A 19697-nucleotide genomic window follows, 5' to 3' on the forward strand; every position below is an offset into this window, starting at 1 on the left:
TGAGGCAACGAAGATCCAATTGCAGCATGATATCATTTAGAGACCCGTTTTCAGGTCATTTTTTTTCATTCCCTAACTTATACAAAGGCCAGGCACTGCTACAATAGAACTTAAGGTTTTCCTTTCTTAGCCCTTCTATTTAAAAAATACCCAGTTCTTAGAGATATACTCCAGAGGTGTTTCTTTTGGCTTGGAGATGGATTCTCCCACGTGGGGTGACCTGCAGCCAAGAACAAGAGAGGTACAGAATCCAGGGTCCTGGACACATTTATGAGGAGGCTTCAACCTGAAGAGGTTTGGGGCATCACCTGAATTCCCTTCAAACCTGATGGGGTTTCAAGCATAGATTTCTCCCGTGGATTTCTGACCAGACATTTCTGGTCTTCCTTGGTATCTTGCACAAGGTGCCTCCCCACGTGGCCAGGGGAGGACATTTGAACCAGTACAGACGGGTTGTCAAGACATTCCTGAAGAGGGATCCTTTGTCTATAGAGCTGACGTCCCGTGACAAGTCTTCTATGCTGGGGCAGGTTTCTTACAACTAAACATCTACAGAGTTTATGATTTGGGCTTCTGGGTGGCTGCCAGCCTGATAAGCTCTCCATAGCAGTGTGCCCACTGCCAAGGCCTGGAGTGAAGGGGGTCCGATAGATGCAAAGAGGAACCTTTGAAGAAATTGGAGTTGGGTGCTATGGACGATGTCATGGGATTTAAGGCCCTTGAGGGCCAGGAGGGCAGAAACTCTCATGGGCACGGGGTGAAGGGAGAGACTAGACAGCAGAAGAACCGCAACTCCTTTGCGCTACCTGTCTGGTGGCTAAGGTAGAATTGGGAATCATCCTGATGGTTTTATCTGACAGAGACAGCACTGGGTTTGACAGTGGCAGGGATGCAGTTTAGGGATAATGTGCAGGATTTCTTCTCTAAAAGGACATAGAGATAGGAAGTAAGAAAGAGACTTTGTTGTGTGAGTAAGGTAGGAAAGAAAACTCTGGTGGAACATTCCACATGGGATGAGAGAGGGAGAGTGCGACCCCTTGGGCTCCTCTGTGGTCAGAAATCACATTTCCACCATGTCCCAAAGGACAGTGCCAGCTGTCACCCAAGCATTATTTGAATCTGCACGGCCCCTGGGAGATCCCCTCGACACCCCCAGTGTTGGCAGGGAGCCAAAAGGCTGTGGACAGATAGAAGTTATGCTCTGTGGGTTCTGAAAGCAAGCAAGAGTGGGTCAAGAGCCTCAAGCCGCAGCTGGGGGAAGCCCTTGCTTTACCTTGACTTTCTGAATTCCCAGGCTTCAGCAGCAAGTATAATGTCAGGTGGCCTCAGCCTGCAGTGGCTTGGAGCAGGGTTTCGGTTTCTGAGCCAGAGATTAAGGTCAGGTCATGTCAGTGAGAGCACCAGATCCTAGCCACCAGACCAGTGGTCAGGGGCAAGGGCCCTGGCCCTTTGGCTTTGCAGAAAAGAATTCCCACAAAGATAGAAAGTAGTGAAATAGATAAACTGTTTATTAGGAGGAAAAGGAGTACAGTGCATGTAGATAGATATACAGGCTGACTCGGTCAGTCTCAGCCTTTGGGTAGCTTAAATCACTTACGTGGGGTATCTCTCTGGGTGCTCTTTGGCCAGCCATCTCCCTTTGCCTGGTTCTGAGTCTGTCTTTGGTATATCTCAGGGTCCTCCTCTGTGTACATACATCTCTCAGCCAAGATGGAAAGGCTTGTGGGTAGCCTTGGCATCACTCCCCTTTTTGACCTCCAAGGAGCTTTCTAGTTGGGAGGGTTTCCTTGACTTTGAGAATGAGAAATATGTGGTCTCTTATATCCTGGGCCCAGCCTCCTCTCTCATTGTCCTGCTATTGAAATTTGGGGCTTTCTGGCCACAGGGAACAAACTACTGCTTACCTCAAGGAGCAGGGGCATCTTCCTCCTGCCTCAAGATTAGAGTGGTGGTTTTAGGTCATCCTAGTTTTTTAATAAAAGCATTTATAGCTGTGAACTTCCCCCTTGTCACTGCTTTCATTGTATCCCATAGGTTTTGCTATGCTGTATTTTCAGTGTCTTGAAGTCCTTGGAGTATTTTCTATAAATTTTTCACAATTTATTTGATCCATGGGCTGTTCATGTTGTTTTTCATGAATTTGTGAATTTTCCATTTTCCTTCTATTACTGATTTCTAACTTTATCCCATCAGGTTGAAGAAGATATGTTGTATGAAATCTTATCTTTAAAAAAAAAATCTGTTGAGACTTGACTTGTGGCCTAGCGTATGGTCTACCCTGGAAAATGTCCCACATGCACTTCAGAAGCATGCGTGTGCTTCTGCTGTTGGTAGGGTGCCCCGTGTGTGTCTGTGAGAGGATTTAACTCAGTAAGCCAATTACATTTCCTTCCTTCCTTATTTTCTGTCTGGCTGTTCTGTCTACTATTGAGAGTGGGGTATTGAAGTGACCAGGTATTATTGGGAAAGTGTTAGTCGCTCAGTTGTGTCTGGCTCTTTGCAACACCATGGACTACTGTAGAACTGTCTGATTCTCCTTTCAATTCTATGAGTTTTTTGTTTTTTATATTTGATCACCTATTATGAGGTATGTAAATGCCTATAACTGTCATAGCTTCTTCCTGTATTGAAACTTTCATTAAAATCTATTTTGTTTATTATTGGTATAGCCACTTCTGACCTCTTTTGGTTACTACTTGCCTGGAATATCTTATCCTATGGTTTCACTTTCAATCTATTTGTGGTCTTAGATCTAAAGTAAATCTTCTGTAGACAGAATATAGTTGGATTATGTGTTTTTATTCTTTCTGCCAATCTTCGTCTCGGCTGGAAAGTTTAATCCATTTATATTTAAAGTAACTACTGATAAGGAAGGACTTATTCAGTTATTGCTATGTTTTCCATAAGTCTCATAGCTTTTTTGTCCCTCATTCTACGCATTCCTATCTTTCGTCATGAATGTTCCTTTCCATCTCCTTTTGTGTATATCCTACAGCTGTTTTGTGATTATCATGAGGATTACATTTAACAACCTGAAGTTAATTTGAATAATAAGTTGAATTCATAACAATTAGTAACAAAAAACCTATGCTCCTTTACAGCTCTATCCCCATTCCCTTCATACATCTTTATATATTGTATGCCCCCAAACATAAACAAGTAATTCTTTTAAATGCATTAGTCTCTTAAATTATGTCAAAAACAAAATATGGAGTTACAAACCAAAGTTACAAATGATACTGGCTTCTAGACTAGCTTGTCAGTTGAGCTTGACTAGGGCTGGGTTTTTACCAAGCAAGTATGAAGGAGATGCAGGGCAGACTGGGATGACCCCAAGGGAGCAGTGATCGGCATGGGCCACAGAACCAATGCTGGGAAAGGCGGGGGCTTGGCAAAGAGGAGGGCAGGATCTTGTGTTTTGGTTATTTTTGGCCGCACTGGGTCTTCATTGCTGCTCAGCCTTCTCTCGAGTTGTGGTGAGCGGGGGCTTGTCATTGCTGTGGCTTCTTTTGTTGCAGAGCACAGGCTCTAGGCATGCAGGCTCAGTCACTGAGGCTTTGGGGCCCCAGAGTGCTGGCTCGTTAGTTGTGTTGCATGGGCTTAGTTGCTCTGCAGCACGTGGAAGCTTCCCAGACCGGGGATCAAGCCTGTGTCCCTGCATTGGCAGGTGGCTTCTTAAGCCTGGGCCACCAGGGAAGTCCTGAGGACAGAGTTTTTTAAGATGACAGCATTCCTGAAGAATTTGAAGAGCTGTCACTGGGGTGGGGGCCACTAGAGAGAAGAGCTAGGAGGTAGAGTGGATCAGAGCAGAGAATCTGAAGTCAGGATTGCAGAGGTGTGTGCTGATGGCCGCTGTGTCCCTTGGTCTTGAAAAGCTGCAAGTGACACAGGGGAATGGCCTCTGGAGAAGGAAAAGCTCAGAGGAGAGAGAGGTGGGGTGTGGCTGGAGGGGATCAAGGGGCCCTGAGTGATGAATTAATCATCAGTGTGTGAGAAGCAGCTCGGAGGTCAATAGACGAGTCCAAGCCTAGACATAGAGGGTGATACAGGTGGATGGCATGAGCTCCTGAGGACTTGAGGTTTTTAAGGAGGCAAAGTGGTTTACAGTAGGGAAGCAAGTTCAATCCCAACCCAGGGATTGAACCTAGATCTCCCACACTGCAGGTGGATTCTTTACCAGCTGAGCCACCAGGGAAGCCCATGAATACTAGAGTGGGTAGCCTATTCCTTCTCCAGCAGATCTTCCTGACCCAAGAATTGAAGCGGGGTCTCCTGTGTTGCAAGCGGATTCTTTACCAGTAGGGCTACCAGGGAAGCCCTTGGGAATATGGACTGAGGATAATCAAGGAGACAGCCTCCAGCTGGGGGGTCAGCTGTGCTTGGAGATGGCTGAGGAGCTGAGACATCCCTTGGGAGAGGCCAGAGAGAACAGGGAGGTTGCTGCATGCACACTGGATGTGAGGGAGGGTGGCCTGGGCCAATCACAGTGTGGCCAGGACAGTCCTGGCTGTGGGCACGATGGAGACAGTCCTGCTGCTCCTCCGCCTCGAGGCTGGGGCACTAGGGCCCACACTCGGCCTGCACGTAGTTTTCTCTTTCTCATCTGTCCAAGTGGGGGATGCACTGTGGTGGCCAAAGGGTTAAGTGACCTGGAGGCTGGAGAGCGCAGGCGCAATGTGGTCCACGTACACGCCCTCGAAAAGCAGCGCTGGTCCCTCCTCTCTCGTATCAGCCTGGAAGTACCCTTCCCACAGCCCTGGGCTGAGGGGTCTGCAGTATCCCTTGTGGGCCCCTGGGCAGCATCTCCCATGATTTGCTGGGATGCCTTTTAAATACCGATCTCATTAGAGCGTGTGCTTAGTCACTCAGTCATGTCCGACTCTTTGCGACTCCATGGACTGTAGCCCACCAGGCTCCTCTGTCCATGGTGTTCTCCTGGCAAGAATACTGGAGTAGGTAGCCATTCCAGGGAATGTTCCAGATTCCAGGAATCAAACCTGGGTCTCCTGCATTGCAGGCAGATTCTTTACCGTCTGAGCCACCAGGGAAGCCAACCTGGCCTCTTACTATCCTGGTTAAAAAGGTTAGATACCTGGTTGCAGGGGGTGAATTTTTTAAGCCAATGTAAATTTGGGGTGGGGAGCAGGGGACTGCGTAGCATTTTTTCTCATCCTTCAGGTCATAACTTAAATGTCACTTTTGCCAAGAGAATCCCTGGTCTAGCCTCAGGGTTCTCAACAGGGGACCATTCCTCACTCCAGGGATGTGTGGTCACATCTGGTTGTGAGAACAGAAAAGGTTCCAGGGCGTTTAGGGGTTGGAGACCAGGGCTGATCGCACTAGTGACAGGACAGTCTTCACGCCCCAGAGCTATCCAGCCACAAATGTCATCGGTGTGAGGCCGAGAAAGCCTGGCTTGAACTGTTAGAAGGAGATCTTTCTCCAAGTCCATTGTGGAGCTTACGGTGGTCGGTAACTGTCTGCAGGGCTGATTTTAAACAGGGTCTGTGTGTTTAGATAGATGCGTACACGCATGCTCAGTCGTGTCTGACTCTTTGCAACCCCAAGGACTGTAGCCCACCAAGCTCCTCTGTCCAGGGGATGTTCCTGGGAATACCGGTGAAGGTTGGCATTTCCTTCTCCAGGGGATCTTCCTGACTCACGGATTGAACCTGTGTCTCTGGCGTCTCCTGCACTGGCAGGCAGATTCTTTACTGCTAAGGCACCAGGGAAGTGTGTGTAGATAGACAGATACACAGAAATATACATTATTGTCCATCTGTCTTACTTGGAATCTTAGTCCAAGAAGGCAGGGGTCTTTTCTGCCTTGGCCACTGCTGTATGCCCAGGGCCTGGCATGATGGTATACAGTAGGTGCCCAAAAATGGTTTCTGAGTGAATAGGAACCTATAATGAAGGGAATTTTTTTTCTGTATAGAATTTTGATGCTACATCTCCAATTAATATAGATCTGCCTAATAACTCAACATAAGCTCCTGCTCTACTTCAAATAAAAGTGATACTTGTCCAATCAAATCATGTTGTTCAGGGTAACATGTGAAATGGTGAAGGGCCTTATAAGAAGTTTTTATAATGTATACTGAAACTTCACCTAATCCCCAACTGCTGAAAAAGAATGGACGCGGAGAATTAGACCATAAACCGAATATCTAATTTAGAAAATGTAACCGTTTTAATTTTGTCATTGTAAAGAGGTGTGTCTCAACTAGATTGTAACAAAATTACCACAGCTTATTCCAAAGGAAAATTTTAATACAAGAGATTTTAGAAAATTAAACACATTTGTTTAAAAATTCTATCGTGTAAACCGTAACGGAAGAGGGTAGTTAAGATAATACCACGTGTTTTGCAGCCCATCTGTGGGCTTCTCAGCCTTGCTTCCATCCAGACCATAGACTCCAGATTTGTCGCCGGTTCCCCCTCGAACAGACGGCTCACGGGGACCCACTCACGGGTCACCATGGAGCCTGTAGTCAAAAGAATTCTTCCACCACCAAGTCAGCATCTGATGAGTTAAGCAGTGTGTTTTACCAAATGGTGATGCCGGAGATGGTGCCGCTAAGGTTACAGAGGTAAAGACATTCTTTCCAGGATGGATCCCAGGTAATAAGAAGCCCTAATTAGCTCCACCACCCCCTCACTCCTGGCAATGCCCATTCTCCAGCTCATCTCAATGCTGGTTGTAAACCTGCGATCCCGTCTTCTGTGTCTTCCGTCCCAGCTGTTGCAAAGGTCGTCCCCTTGTATGGCCTCAAGCGATGGCAGAGAGAACTGCCGGAGGGGCATGGCCTCTCCCCTTGCAGTTTGTGAAGGCAGTGATGGGATCTGAGGGCAAGGGGGGCATCTTGGCAGGTCAGCTAGTGGTCTTCGGTGAGGATGGCAAATCATCCCTGTGCCACAAACAACTGAATCCCTGGACCATGAAACCCTCGTGGATCCGGACGTTCTTCTATTCTTCTAGTGGGGTTGCTCATCCTTGGTATAAGCTCACCCATCTTTTAGAAAAACCAGTTTTCTTTCTTTTTTTTTTTTTTTCTCTTCAGAAATTGATTAAGTAAGGAAACCCATTCAATATGATTGTTAGAACTGAGAACTACCAAAATCAGGCCCATTCCTGGCAGCAGGCAAGGGTGGCAAACGGGACGGTCTAAAATGCCGAGACGAACTCAGGGAGGGGCGTTTCCACTGCGGGCCGGGCAGAGGGCTGCTCTGCTCAGAGCGTGGAGGTGGGCAGTGCTCCCTGCTCACGCCTATCGATCCGGGAGCTGAAGTTTTCTTTTAGACACATAATCAAGACCACGTGTTAGGGAAACAGGAAAAATGAAATTTTTGGCAAGGTTAGATAAAATATCTAGTGCTGCAACTGTGCGATTAACACAGAAAGCCAATCTGAACAGCAGACACGTAAAGCAGCGACGTGCAATATTTTGAAAAATGATCGTTGCAAAAGGCCTTGCTCGTGAGCAGACACCTGCCTGCCGGGGGCACCCAGCCCGGGGGTGAGGTTCAGCATGGGTGGCACTGTCCGGAGGGGAACACTGAGGCAGAGTTGAGACCATTATTGCCTTTGGGGTAGCAGCTTGAGCGTGGCATGCTCCTTCGAGAAAGCTCTTAGCTCATCAGATGCTCCCGCTCAGGGTCCTCTGACAGGTCTTGGAGGCTGCCCATCCCAGCTCCAGGCTGAGGATCCAGTCAGTGATACGCCCAGGCGAGATCCTCCTCCTAGAGGAAGGCGCCTCCTGTGCACGGGCGCTGGCACCAAGCTGCCGGGCTGAGGGATGAAGGATGCTGAAGGTGACTGGTTAGGAGAGGTCTGCTGGGACCTGAGAACGGGCTCTGGTTTCTAGGTGTGGGGCCAGCTGGCGGCTCCAGGCTGCACCCCTGTGAAGGTGAGCAGGTGAGGTACGGGGGCTGAGGCCTGGGACCCTGGGACCGGGCCCTCTGGTGGGCACACTCTCTCATGAGCAAAGAGGCCACCCCAGGCCCCAGATGCCAGGGCGCTGGGTGTCAGGAGACAAAAGCAGCAAAGCTTCGGATCCCCTGGGCTGCCCGGAGGGACTTCTTTCCTGTTTGCGGGCCCAAAATCTGGGGATGAATTCTCGGGCCTCCAGTGCCCGCTGCCTCTCGGAACTGGCTGCAACTGTGTTACCAGTCCCGGGGTGTAAACAACTTTGCCTCTGTGTTCTGAAAGGCACAACACAGCCTGGCAGTGCTGTCGAATCCAGCGGTTATCAAAGAAGGCATCCTAACAGGCCCCAAGCGACCACACCTGGTCCACACACCCCGGCTCACCAGCCTCTCTCTCACTGCTCGCGCCTCTTGCCAGGACTCACAGGATGGTACCCTGTCTCTGCAGCTCTGTCAGTGATCCTTCTGTGGCCAGGAAGCCCTTAGATGGGCCAGGCTATGGTGTTCACGGTGACCTCTGTGAGGTGCAACAGCCTCTTGGGAAAGCCGCCTCTTCCCCCAGGGCCTGACTGTAGAGAGATCTGTGCAGTTTCGAGCCAGGATTCCACAGGGGCTGCGGAGCGGTGGCCGAGAAAGCTGGTGAGGTATACACCAGCCTCAGCCCTCACTCCCTGGGAGCTCTGGTTTTCTCTTAAGGAGAGATGTCTCTGCTTTTTCTGTGAGATGCGAACGGAGCTGGACCTGGCTGGGCTTCCATCCCAACCCAGCTGAAGCCACCCCTGAACAGCCTGCTGGACTGTGCTCTGGGGACTTGGAGGGGGCGCTTCCTGCTCCCAGGGCAGGTGGGGCGCCAAGAGGGTCAAGGCCTGGAGACAGAAGGCCTGGAGACAGAAGGGCCCTTCTGTTCCTTTCTGAAGAATGGGGAGCGCTTTCTTAGGTGCTAAAGAATCTTTGATCAAGGAGACAGAAGCCAGCGTCAGCTGGTCCTTTGTTGGGGGGCTGTCTTTCACCTGATGGGTCTTGGGGGCAGGGGGGACATCCTGCCTCCTGACTTAGATTGGGGGTGGATGCACAGATGATGACACGGCCTCGGGGGGGGTGGCATTCTGTGAGCCACATCCCGGCCTGGACCTCAGGGTTTTTTGTTCTCTTTCTCCAGGAGCTGGTGGTCTGCCCCTTCTAAGTCCATCCCACTGCCCTGGTGAGCAGGGCTCTATCATGGCAGAACATTCCATGTGACTCCAGAGGTAAGGCTGGAGGAGGAGCTGTGATGTGCATGTCACATGCGTATCTGAGCTGAAACCAGACGGACTGAAGATCGGGGTTTCTGCAGGGTCACAGAAACGGGGGCACAGAGGGCAAGCAGCCTGGAGGGGCCCCCGCAGGGCCCCTAGGAACATGCTTTCTACAACCCGCGTGTGGGAGGGCAGGGCAAGCTTTCCATGAATAATTAAGCTTTAAAAACAGGAAGGCAGAGCTGCTCCTTTCCAAATACAGGCTGAGAGTGCTCTTATGTCTCCCTCCCGCTCAGCATCTGTCTGCTGTAGCTCTGGGTGCCTTTTTTTCTTTTTTTGCTGTTTTTTCACTCCATGCACAGAACGTCAAAGCTGCTTCTTGGTGGGGTAGCTGGAGAAGGTGAGGCTAGAAATCGTTCTCAGATGTGTTTGGGGTCAGGCGCCAACACAGCCTGGCTGATCAGAACCCTGGAGAATGTTGGGGTGCTGGATCTATTCTGGGTCTCACGTGAACAGAGAGACGACACCCTGGGTTCAGATCTGGCTGTGCAGCCATCAGCTGGCCTCAAAGTGACCCCTGTGGAGGGCCCCATGTGCGGGGCGGAGCTCTGGGGCAGCTGGAACTTCCAGATGGTCCCGGAGGCCTGGGTGGAGGAGGGCTCTATGTTCACGGCAGTGCTCTGGGGCGTGGGATTCCAGCACGGTGCATGCGCAGTGGATCCCTGGGCACACGAGGGGGAAACCAACCATGCTGCCTTTCTGGGACACGCTGTCCCTTGGGTCCTCTGACCCCCACAGGCCGACAGCAGGGCCCCCACATACACACACTGCCACCTCCATCCATGCAGGACAGCCGGCTCGTGTCGCTCCCCTGGGCCTAGCTCACCAGATAGAATGTCCCCTCTGAAGTTGCTGCAGCCTCCTTGAGTCCCTGGAGGGCCGTGTGCAAACGTCAGTTCTGACACGCCTCCCTCTGGTGAGCACGGGGCGTGCGGCACAGCCCTTCCAGGCTGGCCCTTCCAGGGTTTCCACTACAGGCTCGATGATGACCCACATTGCTCACCCAGGCATGGGCTGAGGTGTGCTCAGCCCTCTGCTTTTCACACATTTATGCCGCCTTTTGGTCCTTTGTATCAGCAGCCGAGGGTGACTCCTACCCAGGGTGGGGAAGAGTTCCACGTTTCTGGATGTTAAAACTGGCCAAACAGCTCTGGTCCCACGGGGGGACCTGATGCTGTTCTCCTCCTGTTCCCAACTGCTGCTGCTGGTGGTGGGGTGCTCTCTGAATGGGGGGAGCAGAGAGGTCAATCTTGGGATGCACCCAGCGCCCTGCTCCCACCGAGAGCATACTGGCCAACAACACATGTGCTGTCTTTAGGGGACAATCATGATTTGTTCAGAGTGAGTCACATTCACCCAAGTTCACAGAGAGTCACGCTGAGCTCCACAGAACCCCCAGAGGCCCACAGAAGCTTCTGAAGTACTTCCCAGAACCGAGTCTTTCAAAGCCTTGAGGACTCCTCTTGGCTTTGGCGGCCAAGGCCACCAACCCCTAGATAGCTCAGGGCTTTCTGGTTCAGGTCACTAGGTTGCTGCTGATGGCTGGCCTGACCAGGTACATGTAGGCTTCCTACAGGGGCCAGTCCTTCCAGAACCAACCAGAGAGGAGGTAGGAAGTTCTCCAAGAGCCACAGTTCCTCATCCCTAATGGCTCTGCTGCACGAAGGCCACGGGGCTGTCTCCCTGGAACCTGGTGGCAAGAATTAGGGTGTCTACTGATCCCTGGTGGGGCGTATGCGGAAAGGAACTAGCTCCCTCTCCGTGTTCATAGGTTGTAGCAGGCAATTACATTAAACGGGGGTAGGGAAGTAACAGTCATTCGAATTCCCACGTGGGAAAGAGTCAAGAGGTGAATGAAACTTCTGACCAAATGAGACAGACTTGTGCATCGCGACCAGGGGGCTCTGACTCTGAGCCCTCCAGTTGGCCTCTGGGCTGGAGGAAGGGGAATGCCTGGCCCTTGAGTCCCAAGGCGGGGCGCGGGGAGAGCAGGGCCCACGTGCCCACATCCGTCCAGCGAGGAGTCGCCCTGCTCTCACACAGCCCAGTTTAATCGGGGTGTCACACGCCTGGCAGGGCAGGTGTGCTCTCTGGGGTTCACCGGTGGGGGTAGGGTGGTCCCTCCGAGGTGGCAGGGGCCAGCTGCCGTGGCCGGGGTGGAGACGGCTGGCGCAGCACGTAGGGCCCAAGTCCGGGGTACCGGCGAGGTCAGAGGTCACCGCTCTGGGGCTCCACGTTGCGTGTCTCCCTGGGGTGCCCTCGGGCCAGCTTGGGGAAGCGGGAAGCCACTTTGGGCCGGCTGTTCTTGGTTAGTGCGTCTCCGGGAGGGGTGATGTCGCTGTAAGACAGAGTGGGGAGAATCGGGGTAAGTCAGGAGTTCTGAGGGCAACTGGTCACAGGCAGGGCAGCCGCTGGGGGCTGAGGGGGGAGAGGGGAGCAGCGGGAGTGGCTCAGGGCCACGGCGGCTGCCTGGCTGGGTGGCGAGAACAACCTGGAGAAATAAACCTCCTCTCTGCCGTGACCAGCACAGTTGTGGGGCCGCAGTTCCGGACCCTCTTTTAAGTCGATGAAAGAAGATTCTGGTCTTGGCTTTCTTCTCACCATTTTCACTGATCTTCAGCAAAGGCACATTTCAAAGAGAAAAGAAAAACACTGCTCTGGAGAACATTGCATTTAAAAGTCAAAAGATGCGAAAACCCAGGAGACGGAATTCCGGTGGAGTCGATCCTAAAAGAATAATCAGAGGTCTGCCCACGTCTAATTGTAAGGGCGTTCACAACAGCACTGCGTGAACGAGCCAAAAATGGGGAACTACTTGCGAGTCCAGTGTGAGGGGCTCGCTGGTCCTGGATATAAAGCCCTCACATCGCAAGACGGCGGCAGCCCACGAACAAAGGGGAACAGACGTGCGTTTACGGGCCAGAGAGGGTGTACACTTCTGCAGACCTAAAAAATACAACCTAAAAGCTGAGAGTTATGTTTTATTCATTGGGAATGTTTGGACTTCAAGCCGAGAGAAAGCATCTCAAGTGTCCCTGAGAGACCTGCTCCGAGGAGGCAAGGAGGGGAGCCAGGTTATATATATTAAAAGAAGTTTTGCAACAAAGGGAAGGCAGTCTGAATGTCAAAAAGTTGTTGTTGTTTAAAGAAAACCAGGTATCCCCAAGTTAAGGGATTTAGCACTTTTCTATGTACGGGAAGATGCAAGAGCCCGGGCTGACTCTTCCTTTGAAATCATTCCTTTGATGTGCACCTCAGCCGTCTGGGGCCAGTATCGAGTTTCCTCATCCTTTGTTTCCCAGGGGCTCACAGTAAGGAGTGCCGGCAATCTGATGGCTGCTAAATGGTGGGTATTCTTTCCTTCCTGAGTTTCCTCAGGGGGGTCACCATCCATAATTACTGATGCCTATGACAGCCTTTGTTTATTGATATGGCAGGAAATATTCCATTTCTCAATTCCAACCCACGTTACAGCACAGTAGAAGGGGTATACAGAAAACACCTGAAGGATATACTTGTTTACTCCATGAATCTTTGCACACCCACGTGGGCCAAGCACTGTGCAAGGCACTAGGGGTAAACAGCAAAATGGATTCTTCCAGACCCTGTGGAGCTCACAGTCCGAAGGAGGGCTAAAAGCATCATGCGCTCACTCTAAGACTTACGGTACAAAGTCTGCCTGAGTGGGGAGTCCCAAGCAAGGCAGGAAGGGCCTGGGATGCGGGGTGGGGCCCCGAGGCTCTGGGCACAGGAGCAGTGGGTGGAGGCAGCAGCTGGAGGACTCAAGAAGGTGATGTCCCTGGTCTGGTTGCATTTGAAGTGCCCACTGCCAAGGTCACTGCTCCAAGCACACAGGGCCAGGGCTGGGGCTGTGAACGTACAGGCGGTGAACTCGGTCTTTCCCACAGCTGCTGCACGCTAGCACACAGTGAGATGTCTTAAAGTTCTGGAGGCCGGCAGGCCTCAGTGGGTGTGATGAGGCCACGTTCAAGATGTACCGGACTTCTCTGGTGGCTCAAAGGTTAAAGCATCTGCCCACAATGAGGGAGACCTGGGTTCAATCCCTGGGTGGGGAAGATCCCCTGGAGAAGGGAATGGCTACCCACTCCAGTATTCTGGCCTGGAGAATCCCATGGACAGAGGAGCCTGGAGGGCTACAGTCCACAGGGTAGCAAAGAATCGGACATGACTGAGCGACTTCACTCAAGATGTACCAGTGTGTGTGCTCAGTCGTGTCTGACTCTCTGACACCATGGGCTGTATATCCTACCAGACTCCTCGGTCCATGGGATTCCCAGGCAAGAATACTGCAGTGGGTTGCCATTTCCTTCTCCAGGGGATCTTCCCGACCCAGGGACTGTACCTGCATCTCCTGCGTTGGCAGGTGGGTTCTTCACTGCTGAGCCACCTGGTGAGAGAGTCAATTCCTAGGCAGGTTGATAAGAAATCCGGGGTCCCCGAGGAGGAGATAAGGGTCTGGAATTCTCAAGGGGGAAAGGACAAACGTCTTTTTTTCTCCTCTACATTCCTTAGTCTTAGTCATGTAATACAGTTTTTTCTTTAAGCCCAGAACTGATGATTACACAACAAACAACTCAGCTTAAGGATTATATAACAACACTGTCTCCTGCTTGAGGACAGTTTCTCCTTCCTGAAAAGCTTCCGACTGATCCTGTTATCTTAAAATGTATATTATGGGAGTGAGTCTTATTGCCAAATTCAGACTGAAATTGAAGAAAGTAGGGAAAACCACTAGACCATTCAGGTATGACCTAAATCAAATCCCTTATGATTAGACAGTGGAAGTGAGAAATAGATTTAAGGGCCTAGATCTGATAGAGTACCTGATGAACTATGGATGGAGGTTCATGACATTGTACAGGAGACAGGGATTAAGACCATCCCCATGGAAAAGAAATGCAAAAAAGCAAAATGGCTGGGGAGGCCTTATAAATAGCTGTGAAAAGGAGAGAAGAGAAAAGCAAAGGAGAAAAAAAAGATATTCCCATTTGAATGCAGAGTTCCAAATAATAGTAAGGAGAGATAAAAAAGCCTTCCTCAGTGATCAATGCAAAGAAATAGAGGAAAACAATAGAATGGGAAAGACTAGAGATCTCAAGAAAATCAGAGATACCAAAGGAACATTTCATGCAAAGATGGGCTCAATAATGGAAATGGTATGGACCTAACAGAAGATACTAAGAAGAGGTGGCAAGAATACACAGAAGAACTGTACAAAAAAATCTTCACGACCCAGATAATCATGATGGAGTGATCACTCACCTAGAGCCAGACATCCTGGAATGTGAAGTCAAGTGGGCCTTAGGAAGCATCACTACAAACAAAGCTAGTGGAGGTGATGGAATTCCAGTTGAGCTATTTCAAGTCCTGGAAGATGATGCTGTGAAAGTGCTGCACTCAATATGCCAGCAAATTTGGAAAACTCAGCAGTGGCCACAGGACTGGAAAAGGTCAGTTTTCATTCCAATCCCAAAGAAAGGCAATGCCAAAGAATGCTCAAACTACTGCACAATTGCACTCATCTCACACGCTAGTAAAGTAATGCTCAAAATTTTCCAAGCCAGGCTTCAGCAATACATGAACTGTGAACTTCCAGATGTTCAAGCTGGTTTTAGAAAAGGCAGAGGAACCAGAGATCAAATTGCCAACATCCGCTGGGTCATCGAAAAAGCAAGAGAGTTCCAGAAAAACATCTATTTCTGCTTTATTGACTATGCCAAAGCCTTTGACTGTGTGGATCACAATAAACTGGAAAATTCTGAAAGAGATGGGAATACCAGACCACCTGACCTGCCTCTTGAGAAATCTGCATGCAGGTCAGGAAGCAACAGTTAGAACTGGACATGGAACAACAGACTGGTTCCAAATAGAAAAGGAGTACATCCAGGCTGTATATTGTCACCCTGCTTATTTAACTTATATGCAGAGTACATCATGAGAAACGCTGGGCTGGAAGAAGCACAAGCTGGAATCAAGACTGCTGGGAGAAATATCAATAACCTCAGATATGCAGAGGACACCACCCTTATGGCAGAAAGTGAAGAGCTAAAGAGCCTCTTGATGAAAGTGAAAGAGGACAGTGAAAAAGTTGGCTTAAGCTCAACATTCAGAAAACTAAGATCATCTGGTCCCACCACTTCATGGGAAATAGATGAAGAAACAGTGTCAGACTTTTTTTGGGCTCCAAAATCACTGCAGATGGTGACTGCAACCATGAAATTAAAAGCTGCTTACTCCTTGGAAGGAAAGTTATGTCCAACCTAGATAGCATATTCAAAAGCAGAGACATTACTTTGCCAACAAAGGTCTGTCTAGTCAAGGCTATGGTTTTTCCTGTGGTCATGCATGGATGTGAGAGTTGGACTGTGAAGAAAGCTGAGCACCGAAGAATTGATGCTTTTGAACTGTGGTGTTGGAGAAGACTCTTGAGAGTCCCTTGGACTGCAAGGAGATCCAACCAGTCCATCCTAAAGGAGATCAGTCCTGGGTGTTCATTGGAAGGACTGATTCTGAAGCTGAAACTCCAGTACTTTGGCCACCTCATGCGAAGAGTTGACTCATTGGAAAAGACTGATGCTGGGAGGGATTGGGGGCAGGAGGAGAAGGGGACGACAGAGGATGAGATGGCTGGATGGGATCACCAACTCGATGCACAGGAGTTTGGGTGAACTCTGGGAGTTGGTGATGGACAGCGAGGCCTGGCGTGCTGCGATTCATGGGGTCGCAAAAAGTCAGACATGACTGGGTGACTGAACTGAACTGAACAACCTTGAGACATTCTTTTGATTTCTTGTAATAACCAGTTAAATTATATAACTCCCTTGCCTAGACTAGTGGCGGGGGGTGGGGGCACTCTCCATCCCTCTTCTGATGTCTGTGTCAGAAGCTTGCTCTGTCCCTTTTCTTACTTTAATAAAACTTTGCTACACAAAAGCTCTTGAGTGATCAAGCCTGGTCCTGAAGCTCAATCTCCTCCTTCAGAGATCAGGAATCCGACATCATTCACCATAAGCTATCACTGGGAAGCCCCGGAAGGCTCCAAGGGAGATTCTAAAGGCCAGAAGTTGGCCTTTCCAGGCACTCTAAGGGTCACGGCTCCTGCCTCCATCTTCAAAGCCAGCAGTGCAGCCTCTTCAAATCTCTCTCCCCTTGACTCTCCTGCCCGGCTTGGGAGGTGAGGGCCTGTGGTCCCTGGAGGAGCCGGCTCCTCAGAGGACTGGAGAAAGGCCAGAGTGGGGGACAGTTCTGAGTCATGGGGCCAGGGCTTTGGTACTTCATTTGGTTTCTCCAAAGGCACCTACTATGTGAGGATCAGCAGAGGGGAGGGGCATAGGGGGGTTGCCTGCCCCTAAGCCTCCTGCCTGGGGCTGCCACTCAGAGATGGCACTGTGGGAGTGAGGAGAGAGTGCACTGCGTTTCCTCAGGCAAGTGTCTCATCGGCTTGGAATGGCTTCTAGGGTAGAGTAAATATTTATCGGAAAGAATAGAAATCAGGATCTGGAAGTGCTCTCTCTGCACTCCCAACAGGCAAGATGTGCAATTATTAATAACTTAGATCTCTATGAATGGATAAAAAAAAAAGTTTCATCCATACAAAGCAATATGCAAGCCTTACAAGAAAAAATGAAATGCTGACATATGCAATAGTATAGTGTCCTCCTGCTAAATGAAACAAGCCAGCCACAAGGACAGATAACTGCATGATTCCAATTACAGGAGGTGTCCAAAATAGTCGAACTCAGAGGGGGATGAGGGAGGGGGTGAGTAGGGAGTTACTAATTGACAGGCAAAAATGTCTCAATTGACTTAAGTTCTAAACTCAAAATGGACTAAAGATCAGATACTATAAAACTCCCAGAGGAAAACACAGGCAGAACACTTTGAACATAAATCACAGCAGTATCTTATCTCCTAGAATAATCAAAATGAAAACAAAAATAAACAAATGGGACCTAGTGAAACTTAAAAAGGTTTTTTGCACAGCAAGGGAAACCATAAATAAAACCAAAAGACAACCCACAGAATGGGAGAACATATTTGCAAACAAAGCACCCAACAAGGGATTAATCGACAAAATTTATGAACAGCTCATGTAGTTCTATGACAAACAACCCAATCAAAAGATGGGCAGAAGACCTAAGTAGACATTTCCCCAAAGAAGACATACAGATGGCCAAGAGGTACATGAAAAGATGTTCAATATTGCTAATTATTAGAGAAATACAAATCAAAATTACAATGAGGTGTCACCTCACACTGATCAGAATGGCTAACATAAAAAAATCTACAAACAACCAATGCTGGAGAGGGTGGAGAGAGAACGTAGCCCTCCTACACTGTTGGTGGGAATGTAAATTGGTACAATCCCAATGGAGAACAGTATGGTGGTTCCTTAAAAATCTAAAAATAGATCTACTGTATGACACTGCAATCCCATTTCTGGGCATTTATCTGGACAAAACCGTAATTTGAAAAGATATATACACCCTAATGTGGAAGGCATGATGCTAAAGCTGAAACTCCAGTCCTTTGGCCACCTCATGCGAAGAGTTGACTCATTGGAAAAGACTCTGATGGTGGGAGGGATTGGAGGCAGGAGGAGAAGGGGACGACAGAGGATGAGATGGCTGGACGGCATCACTGACTCGATGGACGTGAGTCTGAGTGAACTCCGGGAGCTGGTGATGGACAGCGAGGCCTGGCGTGCTGCGATTCATGGGGTCGCAAAGAGTTGGACACGACTGAGCGACTGAACTGAATGTTCACTGCAGCACTGTTTACAACAGCCAAGACGTGGAAGCAACCTAAACGTCCATTGAGAAGGGAATGGATTAAAAAAAATGTGTGTATGTGTATACATACATGCATACATTAATGTATATATATATTATATAAACATAATAAAGATATATGTGTCTATATACACACACACACAATGGATACAGCCGTGTCCACTACAGCTGCAAAGAATGAAATACTGTGCTCTGCAGTGACCTGGACAGACCTAGAGGTCGTCGTACTTAGTGAAGGAAGTCAAAGACAAATATCATGTGGTATCACTTACATGTAAGCTAAAAAATGATACAAAGGAACTTATTTACAAAACCAAAACAGACTCAACAAGTCTGTTCTTCAACAGACTTGAAAAACAAACTTTTGGTTACCAAAGGAGAAATGTGTTTGGGGGCGGGGGGCAAATTAGGAATTTAGGATTAACGGATACACACTGCTATATGTAAAATAATCAACAAGGACCTACTATATAGCAGAGGAAACTCTACTCAATATTCTGTAATGACTTATCTGGGAAAAGAATCTTAAAAAAATGAACATACACCTGAAACCAAAACATTGTAGATCAACTATATTCCAATATAAAATTAAATTTTAAAAAAGAGTTAAGTTCGAGATCTGTACAACACTACCTACAGTCAACAGTCCTGTATTTGACTTTTTACATTGGAGTGTAATTGTTTTACAGTGTTTCTGCTGTACAACAACGCGAATCAGCTACACGTATCCCCTTCCTCTTGAGCCTCCCTCGCCTCCTGGGTCATCAGAGCATGGAGCTGAGCTCCTTGTGTTATATAGCAGCTTCCTGCTGGGTGGGTGGGTGGGTGGGTGCTGGTGTGTGTGTGTCAACGCTGGTCTCGCAATTCCTCATCGTTTACAGCCTTTGTGAGCCACCTGCACTACTGAGATTTAAAGGAGGGGTGTGTTTCTCACCTGGCCCCATCAATAGAAATCAGGCCACCAAGAAGCTCTTTTTACCTCCTGCTGACGATGATGTTATAATAAAGCGGGCTGGTGAGTCTGGGTCTGGGCAGGAGCAGAACCACTGAGCAAGGCAAAATTACGTTCCTCATCTACCCGATTCTGTTTTAATGCGGAAGGTCTGTCTACCCCAGGGCTTCCACAGTGGCTCAGTGGTAAAGAATCTGCCTGCCAATGCTGGAGACATGGATTCAATCCCTGGGTTGGGAAGGTCGCCTGGAGGAAGCAGATAACCCACTCTAGTACTCTTGCCTGGAAAATCCCATGGACAGAGAAAGGAGCCTGGCGGGCTACAGTACAAGTAGTTGCAAAGAGTCAGACAAGACTGAGCACACATGTCTACCCCAATTTTGCAGACAAGAAAAGGGGGGTATGGAGGGCAAGAAAGGCCCCACCTCCATCATAAGAATAGATCCTAAAGGTGTATGGAATAATAGAAACCCCATATTCAAAGGCAGAAAACCTAGGTGCCTTCACTTAGACCCCTTAGGACCTTAGAGGAAGATACATCTCCTCCCCAAGACTCAGTTTTCTGATCTGTGAAATGGGTATAATATTGGTTCTCCCTACTGTTTATGTATCATTCAACACATATGAATTGAATCTGTTATAAATAGGAATATAACTGGCTCCTTAAGACCCCAGGATCTCTGAGATAAAATTCAGAGGCACAGGCAA

At 49.0% G+C, this 19697-nt stretch overlaps 1 protein-coding gene across 3 annotated transcripts in view; it reads right to left on the bottom strand.

Moving 5' to 3' along the window:
- Positions 1 to 7032: 7032 nt before the first annotated feature.
- Positions 7033 to 19697, bottom strand: part of SNX29 (sorting nexin 29) — a 591844-nt gene continuing 579179 nt past the window's right edge. For all 3 annotated transcript variants that reach the window (XM_070363126.1, XM_070363128.1, XM_070363127.1), the window contains one exon: positions 7033 to 11562. In XM_070363126.1, the coding sequence (XP_070219227.1) occupies positions 11433 to 11562 (130 nt within the window). In that variant the 3' untranslated portion in view covers positions 7033 to 11432. The remainder of the gene's footprint in view (positions 11563 to 19697) is intronic.

The sequence above is a fragment of the Bos mutus genome, chromosome 25 (assembly GCF_027580195.1).
Source record: "Bos mutus isolate GX-2022 chromosome 25, NWIPB_WYAK_1.1, whole genome shotgun sequence".
Classification (NCBI taxonomy): domain Eukaryota; kingdom Metazoa; phylum Chordata; class Mammalia; order Artiodactyla; family Bovidae; genus Bos; species Bos mutus.